Source organism: Schistocerca gregaria, chromosome 9, assembly GCF_023897955.1.
Source record: "Schistocerca gregaria isolate iqSchGreg1 chromosome 9, iqSchGreg1.2, whole genome shotgun sequence".
Lineage (NCBI taxonomy): Eukaryota > Metazoa > Arthropoda > Insecta > Orthoptera > Acrididae > Schistocerca > Schistocerca gregaria.
The window spans coordinates 213,018,865-213,036,075 of record NC_064928.1 but is presented as its reverse complement, the minus strand read 5'-3'; the positions used below and the strand labels follow the sequence as shown (position 1 = coordinate 213,036,075).

The following is a 17,211-nucleotide window of genomic DNA, read 5'->3' as shown; positions in this document are numbered from 1 at the left end:
TTGCAGAAAAATCACCCAGAACTCCGAGTCATGGGAGACTTACAATATGAGATGAGAAGGAATGACTGATTGTTGGGGAACTGCACTGGATGAGATTTGAGAACCTCAGAGCTTAAAAGTGGAAGATAAGGGTAATAAGCACGACAGATTACTGACAAAACATTGAGCAAGAGTTAAGAAAAGCGGAAAGCTAAGTGCATTATACATGATAGATAGGGGAAATGGGGTGGTTGATGCAAAATACACATCAGATACTGAAGAGATAGAAAACTAAAGGGAGTGAAGAAAAGGAATAGTTGCTGAAAAGAAATTAATGTACGTTTAGTCCATGTGGATGACAAAGACCAATGACATGCCTTGATATCAGTTCCTACCAGCAGAGTTCTGAGAAACTGGTGTTGGGGTGGGGGGCAGGGGGTACAGGGTACGGATACAGGAGGGGGGAGGGGGGGAGGGGGGGGGGGGAAGGAAGGAGGGGGACTGGGGTGGGGGGGGGGGGGATTCCTGACGGCACGGCATGTTTGGTAAAACAGACACTGACATCATGACTGTCATTTTGTAGAGCATGCTCTGCAATAGGATACTGTGTGCTGCCTGTATACACCATCTGCCTTTGCCTGTACATTCCAACCGACAACTGTTGGTAGTCACACAAATGTAGAAAGCTGAAAAGTGTTAACAAAACAAGTGGTACACGACATGTTGTTTCACAGGTGGCTCTCCCTTTGATAGTATATGTTTTGCCAATTGTAGGGCTGGTATAGGTGGGGGTAGGATGGTGCATAGTGCAAGTCCTACAGCAGGGATGGTCACAGGGGAAGGAGCCACAGAGTAGGGAAATGGGTGGAGAAGGAGCACAGGGTCTGAACAGTATACTGCAGAGACTGGGAAGTGATGAAAATCTTTTCTAGGTCAGCAGTACCAGTACAAGTATAAGGAGTGATGACCAGGGAATCTGTTTTTGAACTAGGCTGGTGGGGTAATTACACCCAGTGAAGGGGAAGACTGACATGAGGGTGGTAGTGTATTACTCTAAAGAGTCCGCATCTGAACAACTACGTTTGCCTTGAATTAAAAGGCTGTACGGTAAGGGAACATATGATAAATAAAGGATGGCAACTGTCAAAAAGTAAGTATTGTTGTTTATTAGTATTTTTACTGTAAACAAAAGTATGCAGCTAACGCTCAGTGAGGATGTGGTCAACATCAGGTAAAGTGACATGAGATTTGGAACAGGAACACGTGGAATCTAATTGGAAGAATGTATTTTAGGTATTCGAAAAATGTTAACAGGTCAGCCTCACCATGATTCCACATGGCAAATATGTCATCAATGTATCTACAACAAACCAGTGGGTGAAGGCTTATGGATCCCATGGAAACCATTCCAAATGACTCGTGCAAAATTTGGCATATGAAGGAGTTATTCTAGTTGTCATGGTGGTGCCCCTGATGTGTTTGTATGTCTGCTCCTCAAAGATAAAACAGCTGTTCGTAAGTATAAAGTTGATTAAGGTGAGCAGGATGGATGTCGTAGGTTTGGAATCAATTGCGTGCTGGTTGAGGTGATGTTCAGCAGCAGACAGACCTTGTACAAGAAGAATGTTGGCACAGAGTGAGGTGTCATCAATATTGACAACCGAGACTTGTAATGGGAGTGGAACAGGCAAATATTTCAGATGAGTTAGGAAGTGGTAGGTGTCATTAATATAGGAGGAGAGTCCCCGTACTGCAGGTAGCAGGTGTTGATCAACAAAGGTAGATATACGTTCAGTGGGTGCTCTGGAGTCAGCTACTATGGGACGGCCAGGGTGATTGGGTTTGTGGACGTTTGAAAGAAGGAAAGAGGCGGAAGTGTGTGGTTTGAATGGGGTAAGAAGTTCTGTGGATTGGGGTGTTAGCCCTTGTAAGGAGTCTGAGATTTTAAGGGGGGACTGCAGGTGAGTTTGTATCACAATGACGGGAACTCTATGTGTGGGAAACGCATAAACTGTGCAAGTGCACGGTGTGGTCACATGGTGGCATATGGAGGTTTGGGTCTGTCTGGGAGTTGTGCTCAGATGGCTGAAGTGGTTTAGGTGACTGCTCATGTAACGCAAAAAATCTAAGTTCGAGTCCTGTTCTAGCATAAATTTCCATATTTCGCTAATAAATTGTGCAGATGAAGTCTAATTGTATTTGCAATTGCAGACACATTGTTCTCTTTAAAAGAAGTTACAAGATGAACACAAACAAAAGTAAACTAAGAATAACAAAATTAAGTCACATTAAGTTATGTGATTATGAGGGAATTATTGGATTGGTGCACAAGTTAGTAGCATTTTTCCATAACCTTAATAAACACAACATATACATATAACAGAGACTTTAGTCATCATAATATATTCTCTCCTTCACTATTTACAACATTCTGCCAATGCTGGGTAACTTTTCAATTCCACAACTGTAGAAATCATGTGGTTTAAGAGCGAAGAACTCGTGAAACCACGTTTGGAGTGCATTTTCACTCGGAGAGGAAGTTCTTTGAAGGTTATTCGACAGAGAGCAGAAAAGGTGAGAAATTCTGAAGGCGTAAGGCCAGGTGAATAGACGGGTGTGGGATGATTTTCCAACCAGACTACATAATATTTTTTGTCAGTCTGTCAGAATGTGGGGAAGTGTTTTCATGGAGCAGCATCAATGGGATAGTATCACTTCCTACAGTGTACCTAGCCATTGTTCTTCGGCTGCATCTGCGAGACATCTCAGTCATTGAAAATAAATGTCACCAGTGATTGTTACACTGAGGGAAGCAATTCATAGTACACCACACCATCATTCTTCTACTATATGCATAACATTTCCTTTTATGGATGTGCACGGGACTTTGTACGGGGAGTTGCTACTTTGTTTTAACTTGACCATTCCTTTATTTTCCTACGTTAGCGTAAAGACAACATTTCTCGTCACCAGTAACAATGCAGGGTAGGAATATATGGTGTCGTTCATGAGAAGATTGCTGATGAGCAAGCAGAGATGCACACATATAGCCATCCATGGCATAGAGCATGCGGTACCCATATGCTGGAGTTCTGAACGTTTCCCATTATATGCCGAAGTCACACAATGGTGGAATTATCACAGTTCATCATATTTGATGGTTCTCGAGCACACTGACAAGGATCTTTGTGGGCTAATGTGTTTAAATAACCTTCATCAAACCCTGAATATGGAGACTCACTAATGTCAAAACGATCCTCCTAAAGGTCTTGTCGAATGTGGAGAATCGCTAACGTCAAAACAATTCTCCTTAAAATGAGAAAACAATGTTCTTGCCCTGCTCTGCCCAATAGCATTATCTCTAAACACAGTGCATATGTTTCTGGCTGCCTCTGCTCCTGTCTCCCCTCTACTGAACTCCAACAGAAGAATAAGTCGGAAATGTTTTGATTTCTCCACTTGGCACTCAGTTTTACAGTATCCACAGCTCCACTCACTATCTCAAATAGCAAAAGTGAATACAAATAAAAATGACAATCAACAAATAAACCATAGCAACTGGAATACTAATATGCAAAAGCAAAATTCTACCAACTTATGCACCAACCTAATACAATAGGAAATGAGACACGGAAATAGTAGATGAGTTTTGCAACTTAGGAAGCAAAGCATCTGATTATGGCCAAAGTAAAGAGTAATCAAAACGCAGACTGGCAACTGTAACAGAAGTATTTCTGAAAAATAGGAATTTGCTAATACTAAACACAAATTTCAGTGTTAGAAAGTAGTTTTTTAAATGTGTTTTCTGAAATGACGCCATGTACCAAAGTGAAACACGAATGATTCACAGTTCAGACATGAAGAGGACTGATGATTTTTAAATTTAAGGCTACAATAGAACACAGAAAACAGATGAGCAGATTTTATAACTAATTAGGAGAGACTTAATGAGACTGAGGAAATAGAAATTTATGGCACAACTGACTAAAAGAAGAAATCGGCTGAAAGGAAACATCCAGAGGCATCAAGGAACTGCCAGTTTGGTAACAGGGGGAATTGTGTGGAGTAAAAATTGTAGAGGGAGACTATGGCTTAAGTACAGCAAGTAGGTTAAAATGGATGTAGGCATTAGCAGTTATGCAGAGATGAAGAGGTCTTAAAAAAAAAAAAAAAAAAAAAAAAAAAAAAAAAACAAACTAGTGTATATCAAACCAATGTTAGAGTGAAGACAACACCACTACCAACAACAACAAAAATAAAGAATAAAACAGATTACTACTACACAGAGTTTTAACATATGCGGTACTAACCTGTATCCGGAATCTCCACGTTGTTCCTACTTCCACCCCCGGTATAGGTCCAAAGTGGCTAGACGGCACTACTGTACACATTTTTGTCCTCGAGGCATTTGCCATGCTCCGCCTAATGGCATGGACACTCTTAACTTGAGGAAAGATATCCGACTTCTTTGGAGATGGGCTTTTCACCTTATGAGAGATACTCATCGGCTTAGAAGAGGTGCTCGTCTTCACCTTAGGAGAAGTGCTCGTCTTCACCTTAGGAAAGGTGCCCTTCACTTCACTAGAGATATTCGTCACTGCGGGCTTGCGTCCCCTCTTCTTGCTGACTTTCGGCTCTTCACCAGCTTTGAGAGTCTCATTTGCGATGGCATTGCAGTTGTGACAAAACCTATCCAAATATCATCTTATTCTATTATAAGAAATTTATAATAAAATGGAACATGTCATGAAACAGTTAGGACATCAGTGCAATCAAATGACAGTCCGTCAGTCAGATAATGTTACTTAAGATTTAAAACAATGGTTACCAATGTATCAGTTCAGACATTTATCGCTCTAGAGGACAAAGCAGTCACCTTGTTTGAACTCGAGTCTCTAACCTGCTGATGGGGTTCCGCATATCAATCAAAATAACTATATGACTGACATTTCAGTAACTCAAGCAGTAGGGCAAGCTGTATCTTAATTGCAGTTCACTATCCGCCTCCATGTGCTTGCAGTGTAATCCGTTTTGTAAGGCCACAGTTCAGTCTTGTTGGATGTGGTATGTTGTATGAGGAGAGAAGAGGACAGGATCCTCACTTATATATCTACATGTGCACGCCTTACTGAAAGTGCCAGGGGATAGAATTCACGACCCTAGAACCTTCCTCCTCTTCTGTTCCATCCACAAAATGGTGAAAGGGAAGAATGTAACAATACGAGAGAAGGAAAGTTGCTACTCACCATACAGCGGAGATGCTGAGCCACGATAGGCACAGTAAGAAGATTCACACATTGTTTGAAAGGGAAGAATGACAGTCTCCAAGCCTCTATATAATTGAGAAATCTCACATTTTGCTGACATGGTCGTGAGCTACAAGAGGGAGTAAATAATAAGCATGCTCATGTTGTGAACTGAGTGCATGAAAAGGGTGTTTTTACACATTTTCTGTGAACACTTTTTTTCTAATAAACTGCAAGTTTGAAAGTATACACTTACAATGAAAATAAAACAAAGAAGTTAATACTATAATTCTATTAACATTCATTTATAAAAGAATTTGTATGTGTGAGAGAGGAAAGGGGAGTTTGTGTATTCTATGAGCATCATTTTGGGGAGGAAATGATTTACACTTTTAAGTATTTTTGAAAAATCATGATATTGCACAATAGCTGCATGTCACTTTATTAAGACAACCAGTTTCTGTGAAACAATGGGCTCATGCATTAAAAAACAACACTGACTCCAGAACAGGCATCCAGTCATGATCATTTCTATCCAGATCAACTTTACACATTATCTGCATCAAATCTGTAAAACCAATGAAGTACTCAATTTATATAATAGACAGTATATTAACAGGGCAAAACAAAAGGCCAGACTCAGTCTCCATAAATTGGGTACTTTCCCATGTTCTATCAATTTGATGCAGTTAATGTATAAAGCTGATATGGATACACAGATCATGATTGGACCAATGTCCCATGGCCATTTTCCTTTTCTTCAACTGAGGACGGTCTGTTGTTCAACTCATAATTTATTTTACAAAATCCTATTAGTTCTGAAGAAGGATTTGTCTGAAAGATGGAAATATTCTGTCTTGTTTACATGCGTAACAACAACAACAATGGCTCAACGACATGGCAAGATGCTATCTTTACTCCTTGCATATACCCTTTGCCTTTATGACAGCTTGATCTCTGCTGGGAATATTCTCAACAAGGTGTCTGAATGTCAGTGGAGGAATGGCAGCCCAACCTACTTCAAGAGCCGAAACCGAAGAAGATAGTGATGCTGCATGTTGTGGCCTGGAATGAAGTCAATGTTCTGACTAATCCCAAAGGTGTTCCTTGCCTTCAAGTTGTGACTCCGGACAGGAATGTTACTGTCCTCACAGATGCTATTTTATAATACAGCAGAACCTCAATAAACTGTCACTTTTGGGACTGAGCAGACAATCAGAGTGGAATGAAACAAGTCATTTACAATGTTATGTGGTATATTAAGGTTAAGTTAAAAAAGATACATTTCTTATAAAGAGAAAAAGAAAACACAAAATTTTAGACACTGTAAACCTATTTTAAAAAGTGTAAAATGGCTTTTGCTTCTATTTATTAAACCTTGACTTTGCAGCTGCATCACGGTACTTCTTTCCCCACAGTATGTGCATAGCTGTAGTGGGCTGGCTGTTTTCCAAATATTTGGGGCAGTCTCGAATGCTGCCTTTGCTGCGGAGTGGCTGATCTTTCAGTCATGTGCCTTTTCTTCATCACTTGACTCTCTTGGTCAACAATACACTGCTGCAAACAAAGATAGATGATCTGATACCCTTCAAATTCTTCGCTGGTGACAGCACTAACATTACCTCCTACTAAGCATGCCTTTACATCAGCAGGCTCAATATTACTCTGAAGTGTTTGCAAATCAGTCACTAAATCTTCATTGGCTCATTAGTTTCTGGAAGTTCGTGCTCTTGGTTTAGGCTAGGACAAACCTTTTTCTGTGGGTTTTGTACAGTGCTTTTTTCAAATTCTTCCTAAGCTTGAGCAACTGTGTAAATTGCATCTTTTACATTGAGGCTTTTGATTGTCTCACAAAGATCACAACACTCTTCATTTTCTCTAACAAAGCACCGATATATTTCCTCCTGTAATATCACTCTAATCAGCCAGTAACACCCTCCTCCATTGGTTGGATTACTGAAGTCACGTGGGGTGGGGCAGGGTAGGATGGTCCAAAAACATAGTTTTTACGTCACGTTGTTGAAGTTCCAATTCAGAGCAGTAGCTTGAGATTAGAGATTAGATTAGATTAATACTTGTTCCATAGATCATGAATACGACACTTCGTAATGATGTGGAATGTGTCAGGTTAATAAAAGATGTCTGTACAAGATATTGCGTTACACAAAATATTGCATGACACTAATGTTTAAGTTAGTTTTTTTTCCCCCCTTAATTTATATCTAAAAATTCTGCCAGTGAGTAGAAGGAGTTGTCATCTAGAAATTATTTTAATTCATTTTTAAATGTTGGTTGACTATCTGTCAGGCTTTTGATGCTGTTTGGTAGGTGACCAAAGACTTTTGTGGCAGCATAATTTATCCCTTTCTGTGCCAAAGTCAGATTTAACCCTGCATAGTGAATATCATCATTTCTCCTGGTGTTATAGCTATGCACACTGCTATTACTTTTGAACTGGGTAGGATTATTAACAAATTTCATAAGTGAATATATATACTGTTAGGTTACTGTGAGGATCCCTAGATCCTTAAATAGATGTCTGCAGGATGACAGTGGGTGGGCTCCAGCAATTATTCTGATTACACGTTTTTGAGCACCAAAATTTGCAATAACCCTAATAGCATACGTAGCCAAACTCAGACGTTTCAGCAGACCATCAATGTGTTGCTTCCAGTTTAACCTCTCATCAATGGCCACACCTAAAAATTTTGAAAATTCTACCTTAGCTACAGACTTCTGTTCAAAGTTCATATTTATTACTGGAGTTGTGCCATTTACTGTACGGAACTGTATATACTGTGTTTATTTGCTGAGAACCACTTAATAATTTTGTGAAAGACATCATTTATAATTACATCACTTAGTGCTTGGTATTTGGATGTTATTACTATACTTGTATCATCAGCAATAAGAACTAACTTTGCATCTTCATCAATATGGAATGGTGAGTCATTAATGTATATCAAGAACAGTAAAGGACCTAAGACTGAACCCTGTGGGACTCCGTACTTGATAGCCCCCCAGTTTGAGGCATCAGCTGTTGTATTAACATTACATGGACCACTTATTTCAACTTTCTGCATTCTTCCAGTTAAGTATGAATTAAACCATTTGTGCACTGCCCCCCTCAAACCATAATGATTTAGCTTATCTAAAAGAATTCCACGATTTACACAATCAAAGGCCTTTCAGAGATCACAAAAAATACCAATGGGTGATGTCCGGTTATTCAGAGCATTTAATATTTGATCAGTGAAAGCGTATATAGCATTTTCTGTTGAAAAGCCTTTCTGAAAACCAAACTGACATTTTGTTTGTACTTTATTTTTACAAATATGGGAGCTTCTCTTGAATACTTTACTTTCTCAAAAATTTTTGATAGAGCTGTCAGAAGAGAGATTGGGTGATAGTTGTTGACATCCGTCGCATCCCCCTTTTTATGCAATGGTTTTACAATGGCGTATTTCAGTCTATCGGGGAAAACGCCTTGCTCCAAAGAGCTATTACATACGTGGCTGAGAATCCTACTTATCTGTCTAACAATACAATAGCAGAGGGTCATAGATTTACTTGATCAAGCATTGTTTTTAACAATGGGAAGAAATGCACCACAAAACAACTTTTTAAACAAACAGACCATTCATCCAAGAATTTTTTAACCTTTGTTATAAACAGGAAGCGCTGACATGTTTATGCTTTTGAAGGAATGACTCATATCTTTGGACTTGTTGAGACAGGAGTAAAATCGGCCATGACACTGGCACGCTTTTCAATGCAGCGTGCAGACGGTTGGTCAGACATGTGGTTGGATATTGATGCATTGGCTAACTGAAGGTCAGATAATCGAGGTTCCATTGTACAGTGTACTGTCACATGCCGATACAATTAATTATTGAATCTAAACTGTTGCTCAACTATAGGCACTAAACATGCTGTATAATGCTAACACATTTAGCATTTTCTTGAACACAACAAGAGGATCACACTCTAAACATGAAAACCACTCCCATGCCATAATACCATCACCTGCATACTTCACTGTGGACACTACACATGATGTCCATTAAAGTTCTCCAGGCATTCACCAAACCCAAATTCTTCCATCGGGTTGCCACAGGAGATAGCGAGAGTCATCACTCTAAATCGTTCATTTCCTGTCATCCACTATCGGCATCACTGTTTTGACCACTTCCGGCACCGCTTAGCACTCACTACACAAACATGTGGCGTATGAGGAGCTTCTCAAACACTGTATCCCATACTTTTTAAACAGTTTATGCACAGTTACTATGCCAGCTGGTCTGTGATAGCACTTTGGAGCTCAAAAGTTATTCCCTCCATTGACTTCACATGATGTTTTAGAACCATCCTCATCACTGCTTGACAATCCCTTTCTGCCAGTGTGGGTATTTTGTTCACAGCTGTCAATCGGCAGTCGTGAAGCACATTGTATGAACAGAAATAATCAGTCATCAGCTCTACAATTTTTTATTAAATTAACTTCTTAACTGGTTTCAGTAAATCAATTTGCAAAATGAATCTTTAGAAGAGATATAAATTTATAATCATTCCCGCCTCAGCTCCAAAGATCTGCCGAATGATCAGCTCTCACTTACAAACAGGTTGTTTCTCGATTGTATTTCCTCTCTTTTCAAATGATTTGTAACCTGCCTATTTGCTTAACCAATGGTTTATATCACACAGTAAAAATAACCAATTCTAACTGTCGATTCAGATGACTTATAACTTCCTCCTTTGTTTAATACTTTTTGTTGCAGGTCAAGAACGACCATTTGCATTTGTTGTTTGCTTATATTTTTCCTCAACTTTGTTATCTAGTTAAGATGTCATAGTGCTTTTTAATGTAATTTATTTTTTATATGTTTTAACTGTGATGGCTAGCCAGAGTTGCGGGCCACCGATTTGTATAGCAGTCTGTGTGCCTACTGCATTTTTCTATGTTACGGTGTTATCTGTCTAAGGTTTTAAGCTCTTAACAGAGAAGTGCTCTGCCACAGCTAGCACTTATAAGAGCTATAGCCAAAGGCTCTATACAGAAAGGTAACTTGTACATATGCACTGGGACTCGCACTCGCCATCGAGTTGGATGTCTCAGCTAGGATGGGCCCAGTTACTAGCCTTGCTGAAAACTCACATCCAGCGGCCTGCCTCTATGTCGCGATACACAGTGCCACTTCTCCAGCAGCCCACAACACCATCAGCAGCTGATTATTAAATTAACCTGACCATTATACCCATTCTACAGCCTTTTTTACAAGCTATATCATTTTTGTGTAAAAATTTATACACTTCCTTAGAATGTCACATAAGGTCTTAATGGTGTTTCATTTTTTTAAGATTGAGGTTCACTTTCATTTGACTTGTGTAATAGATGTGAGTCCCCTCATTATGCTTATCTTCATAAGTTTTTAGGCTCAATAGCACTTCTTGCTTCTTATATAAGTGAAACCTTTTATAGTCAAACTATCAGCCTGCTGGTGCTAATCATCATATGCATTGTGGTTTTTTAATATTTTAATTATGAAGCAATTTTTTTGTTGTTGTTGCCATATCTTCACATTTTTTACATTACTTTTTAACTGCTTGACACCACTGTGTAAAATTTTTAATGAAGATACACTTCTAATTTGTTTATTACTGCATGATTATTGTTATTAATCTGCCGTTAACTGTGATCCAACCTTGGTAATCACTAAGTTATTATTCTATGTCCATTTTTGTACGACACTATTCTCCAGAGTTTGCTTGACTGCTTTTTGATGTAAGCTTAAATGTATGATGATCTGAGGATGCCAAATTAATTTGCCGGAACTAGTCAAGAAGTTAATTTATCAAAAAAAGAAAACGATGTGCAACTGATCACCAATTATTTCTATTCTTAAAACATATGATTTGCCTATTCTTGATTTAGCAGAGATTTTTCCTTCAAGTTTTCACTTCATAATCATATCAACAACTGTCAACTCTGGCAGCATTAGAGAGGTTGAAATCTCCCTGATGTTTTTGTTTCTCAGGTGTCAACTAGTGACAAGTTCAGATATGAAGTTACTGACTTCTCCTGACAGACCTGTTATACTGTTAATGCTTCACTACTGACTACACAATAGTCCTTGCTTCCTTCTATACTTGTGGGTCTGCCATCCCTGATATGTAGTGGTCAGTTCCATATTACATAGGAATGCCCAAATACTTTTGATCAGATAGTGTGGAGAAAGATGGCTAACATGAGTTAAATACTTTTTTTTATTCTTCTTCTTCTAGACAATCACAGTAACACACTTTTAATTGTGGCAAGTTTCCACCGAGGACTGACTATCTTCAAAAATCTAAATTTAACCCTTGAGCGGGTTTGCCCTTTTTTAACAACACGAGTGGGCGTGTGGCATACTTTGTCCACGTGTAAGGAATAACTGTCTTTCTGTTATCAAGGTAAACATTTATGAGCAAAATCACAGTTTAATCTTAGTTTAATTAAACAATGATAAAATAAACTTACATTATATGAGCTAAATCACTGTAACAAAAAAACTTTCATTATATCATTCTGTTGCTGCATACAAGTGATATCCTACAGTAATGACCCACTTGATGTATTAAACACTGCAGCTGCATCAGATTCCAGCTAACCACTTAACTGATTACTAATTATAACGTAGACAACTGCCTCAATGAACCTGGGACATTTTCTTGCGCAGATTGTACATTTTTTCTCATCTAGCTCACTGCATTTTTTATTACTGCTGTTCAGTTGAATGTATGACAGCTCAATTTACCACTATATTAGCTGCAGCAATAATGAAGGAATAGGTACAGGCTCACAACTGTAAGACAACAATAGGATAGTTGGTTGGATGCAGAAAGGGATCAAACTACTAGGTCATCAGACCCTCTGTCCATGAACAGTCAGGTCTACATGACTGTAGATCAGAGGTAGCCTACTGCACAAAGCTCAGGGGAAGAAAACCCCAAAATCTACCAATGACAGTGAAGTTGAGGTAAGGGATAAAAAGAAAAAAGGGAGACAGAGAAAGAAAGGCAAACGAGGTGTCCCATCTAGGGAGCAGTCGGAAGCCCTTGAAACCAGACAGCAATGAGGGGACATACATCCCCCAGTCCCACCCATTTACCATAGGTTTTCTACTCCGAGATTGTCTTTGAAAGACTAGCAACACAGACAGGACAAGAGAAGCAGAGGTATACAAAAGAGGAACAAGTCAAACTGCCAACATGAGAGGGGAGTTGCGGGGGCAGAGGGGAAGAAGAATAAAAGAGCAGGTACGGTGAGGACCTGGCTGGACCACCATGCCCAGCCAACTGCAGCCCAATTTGGGCACAGGAGGCAACAACGTGTGCTGCCAACCCCTCAACGGGCCAATAATGTTAAACAGTCCTCCCTTAAAGAGACTGGTAAAACCTTGTTTCACAAATGAAACAGCCACTGAGGCATCATCTCCTAACACCAAGGGTAGCGAGTCAGGGAGATTAAGAGTCCGCCACAGGGTGGCTTGGTTGGGACAGTCTAGTAAAATGTGGACCACTATCGAATGGGTTCCACAACGACAACACTATGGAGGAGATGACCTTGAGTCAGCCAAATACAGCCAATGCCAAAACAGCAAAGGATGACAGAGTTATTGCGAGAGGCCTACCTGGAGGACCTCCACAGGTTAATAGTCTCCTTTACCACCTGTAGTTTGTTTGGTGAAGTCAGAGTGAACCACTCCATATTCCAGGCACCTAAAACTTTATAGTGTAATACCAATTGCAGTCCTGTTTCTGGAATGCCAATCTCAAGTCACTTTACAAGTAGCCTGTCTGGCCAGGCAATCAGCGAGTTCATTCCCCGGGTTCCCAACGTGGCCCAAGGTCCAGACAAAGATCACGGAGCATCCACTCTGTTCAAGGGCATACAGGAATCCTGGATAGCAATGGCCAAGGGATGGCAAGGGTAGCACTAGCCGAAAGCTTGCATCCTTCTCAAGGAGTCACTGCAGGTGAGAAACAACCCACAAGTGCAGCAATGGATATGCTCAAGAGCTCGAGGGTGGCTACAAACTCTGCAGTGAAAACACTGCAACCATCTGGCAAGGAGAGCAGTTCAGTATGTCCCGCATGAGTATAAGCAAAGTCTACACGACCTGCAAGCATCAAGCTATCAGTTTAGATGACTTCTGAACCCTACGATGCACCAAGGATGGAGAAAAATTGGTGGCAGAGGGCCTCGGGATGAGCTGAGTCTTTCAGACTTCATGACAGGTCAAGACGAAGCTGTGGCAGACGGATGCACCAAGGAGGTGTCTTGGAACGGGTCCAGAGGAGAGGTGGAAGAGGAAACAACTGAAGTTCAGAGAGGATAGACTAGATAGGAGCCGCCATTGCAAGAGATGGATTGCAGTGTTTGGAACGTGGAGGTTCGGATGCTTAGGGGAGCTGCAAACATGGGTAGCATAATTGACCAGCTGTTGCTGGTGCCTGATCTGCAACAGAGAAACCACACCTTCACGAATAACCTGTTTACACGGCTAGTTCGAAAGGCTACTGTCGCAAGTCGAATCTCACACTAAGTATCGGATCCAGTACCTGCACTGCAATTCCAGACCAAATGCCAGACTCCCATAATCAAGACAGAATTGTATCAGGACTTTGTAAAGCTGCAGAAGAGTAGTGTGATCTGCACCCTAGCTGGTGTTACTCAGACAGTGAAGTGTATTTAGGTGTAGCCTGCACTTTCGCTTAACCTGGCAAAGATGTCGAACCCACGTCAACTGAGAATCGAAGACCAGCCCTAAAAAGTGACAAGCCTCCACCACATAAAATAGCTGGTCATTGAAGTAAAGTTCTGGCTATGGGTGAATAGTACTTTACCGACAAAAGTGCACGACTCGTCTTGGCAGTGGAAAATTGAAAGCCGTAGGTGAGGGCCCATGACTGCACTTTTTGTATTGCACCTTGCAATCAACATTCAGCAACACACCTGCACCAGAGGAGGAATAATAGAGGCAAAACTTGTCAGAATATAAGGAGGGTCATACTGAGGGCCCTACATCTGCTGATAGACCTTCAATGGCTATAGAAAAAGAGGTACACTCAGGACAGCACACTGGGGGATACCATTCTCTTTGATGGAGGGTGTGGGGGAGGGGAGGGGGGTGTACTGTGCGAAGCACCAACGCGAACCTGTGCAACAGCAGGAAGTTCTTGATGAAAATCGGGAGCGGACCCTGCAGACCCACTTCATGTAAGGTAGCAAGGATGTGGCGTCGCCATATGGTGTTATAATCCTGTAGCAGGTCAGAAAACACACATATAAGCTGTTGATGTCGGGCAAAAGCCATTTGGATGGCAGACACCAGGTAAGCCACATCACGAATAGTGGAATGGCCTTGACAAGAACCACCCTGGGATGGAACCAGAGGACCCCAAGTCTCAAGTTTGCCAACACAGCTGTCGACTCGCTATGCATTCGAGCAACTTACAAAGAATATTGGTGAGATTTATTGGGTGATAACTGTCCATCTCTAGAGCGTACAGCTTTTCTGAATTGCAACATTTTTCTCACCCATCCGGCCCCTTCCCTGTTCCCATTCCAGCACTACACAGCCGTCATTCCACCAACACACCCAGTCGCTTTCTCTCCTTTTTCCGTACTCCTCCCCTTACACACACACACACACACACACACACACACACACACACACCCCTTTTCCTGCTCTCCATCTGCACCTAGCTGCCCTACCCTCTCTCCACCTGGTCCTTGCATGCTCCCAGCAGCACTTCACTGTCCCCCACCCCTACCCTGCTATCCGCCCCCCCCCCCCCCTTGCCTCAGCCTCCTCCTCATCCCAGGTCAGTTGCCACTCCCATCATGCACTGCTACTGTTGCTCGCAGAATGGCTTCCACTGCCAGAGGCTGCAGTCGTGTGCGAGTTACATTTGTGTGTATGTGTCTGTTGTCTATTTTTTACAAAGGCATTGTTGGCTGAAAGCTTACATTCTGACAGTCTTTTTTGTTGTGCCTATCTGCGACTCAGCATCTCCGCTGCATGGTGAGTAGCTACTTTCCTTCCCATAATATTGTTACATTCCATCCTGGAGTTTCCATTGTTTGAAATACTACATACAGCTATATAAGCAAGGTTATTCCAAATATTATGATGATGGTGACGATGATGATGGTTGGTTGGTTGGTTGTTTGAGGGAAGAGACCATACTGCGAGGTCATCGGTCTCATCGGATTAGGGAAGGACGGGGAAGGAAGCCGGCCGTGCCCTTTCAAAGGAACCATCCCGGCATTTGCCTGGAGTGATTTAGGGAAATCACGGAAAACCTAAATCAGGATGGCCGGACGCGGGATTGAACCATAGCTCTCCCGAATGCGAGTCCAGTGTGCTAACCACTGCGCCACCTCGCTCGGTGGTGGTGGTGGTGGTGGTGACCACGATATTTTAAAACATGTAACAAGATATCGAAATCAATTTCATTGCATTTGTATTGATGCAATCTCTACATTGGGCCATTAAATTTTCCATTTGCCCTAATGTAACTGAGGTTTAACTGGAGACCTAAAGAGTTTTACAGGTAAGGGATTGAACATCTTTTCCACTAGTGGAATAAATGTCTCAACTGGTAATATTGATTGGATGACTGACTTCTTCATTTGATAACATTAATATAAGAAGAACTAGTTTTTGCTCACCACTGATCCACATCCGGAACTTCTGCCAGTGGAGGCGTAAGACACCACACGTGGTACGGCGAGTCACATTCGTCACACATGATTTGCTTGGACGGTTCGCTCTTCAGGCCACACACTCGACAGCTACAAGCTCTACACTGTGCAGCTGGGTTGTCATTGCAATTGTCACAGATGGCACGAACCGGACCTAAAAGCAAACTGTGCAGTTAATATGCACAAAAGACATCATACAGGGTACAGAAACTCCTAAACTGCACTCTGAAGAACTATAGCCTGCTGCCAGTGATGATAAAATGGCTGTCAGATATACTGTGAGAGGACAGCAAAATCTGAGTTATATGCTGTCAGACTGTGCTGTAGCATTTACAACACTCAGTACCCAAGCTTAAAATTCATAACAACATCAGATCGAAAACAAATGACATCACTTCATATTTTCTGCTGAATGAAATCATTAGAGTCAGTGATTCTCATTGGCTATTATATACCACCACACAACTGGCTATGATCGATGTCAATGAATTGCCAACATCGTCATGCAAAGTGAGAGCTGCTGACAGCATAAGTGCACTTTAGCCATTTTTCCTCATTTTGTCGATGTCTTGTCGCAAACAAGCCATCTATCATTCGCCATGAACTGCTATTTGATCCTCTAAAGTAATGGTCATGATATATCCAGGGTAACGAAAGAAACAGGTAATCATCTTTTATGGGAATGACACACAAGTGAACTCCTTCCAACGGTTCCGATTCAGTTCAGAGCACCTACACAATCAACTGCGTCACTGTTACCAGCTTGTACGAATATATCTAAGGGTTCCTCCCCCCTCCCCCCCTCCTACCCCCTCAAGCCAACGTTCTGATTATTTCCTGACACAAATTAACACAAGCCCAGTTTTGAGTTTCAGTCAAATATCGTAAGGCCAATCATGAATAGATCTACCATGCAGCTGCAAGGACAGTCGAAAACATTATGACCACCTGTTTAACAGCTTGTTGTTCCACTTTTAAAACACTGTGCAACAGAGATTCTGCTCGGCATGGATTCTACGTGTCCTTGACAGGATTCCAGACATTGCAGCTCCAGATGTCTACGCACAAATCAAGCAACTGGTTTACAGGCATGCTACTGGCACGCTATATGTATCCCAATGGGTATAAATCAAGTACATTTGCTGGCCAAGGCATCAATATGAGTTCACTGTAATGTGCCTCAAACCACTGCAGCATGATTCTAACCTTGCAACATAGACAGTTATCCTGCTGGAA

At 41.3% G+C, this 17,211-nt stretch overlaps 1 protein-coding gene across 1 annotated transcript in view; it reads right to left on the bottom strand.

Moving 5' to 3' along the window:
* The window catches only part of LOC126291646 (E3 ubiquitin-protein ligase UHRF1-like), a 163,284-nt gene that overhangs the window by 45,364 nt on the left and 100,709 nt on the right, over positions 1-17,211 (bottom strand). The window contains exons 6-7 of the mRNA XM_049985213.1: positions 15,943-16,129; positions 4,290-4,668 (exon numbers count right to left, since the gene is read on the bottom strand). Coding sequence (XP_049841170.1) covers positions 4,290-4,668; positions 15,943-16,129 — 566 coding nt within the window. The remainder of the gene's footprint in view (positions 1-4,289; positions 4,669-15,942; positions 16,130-17,211) is intronic.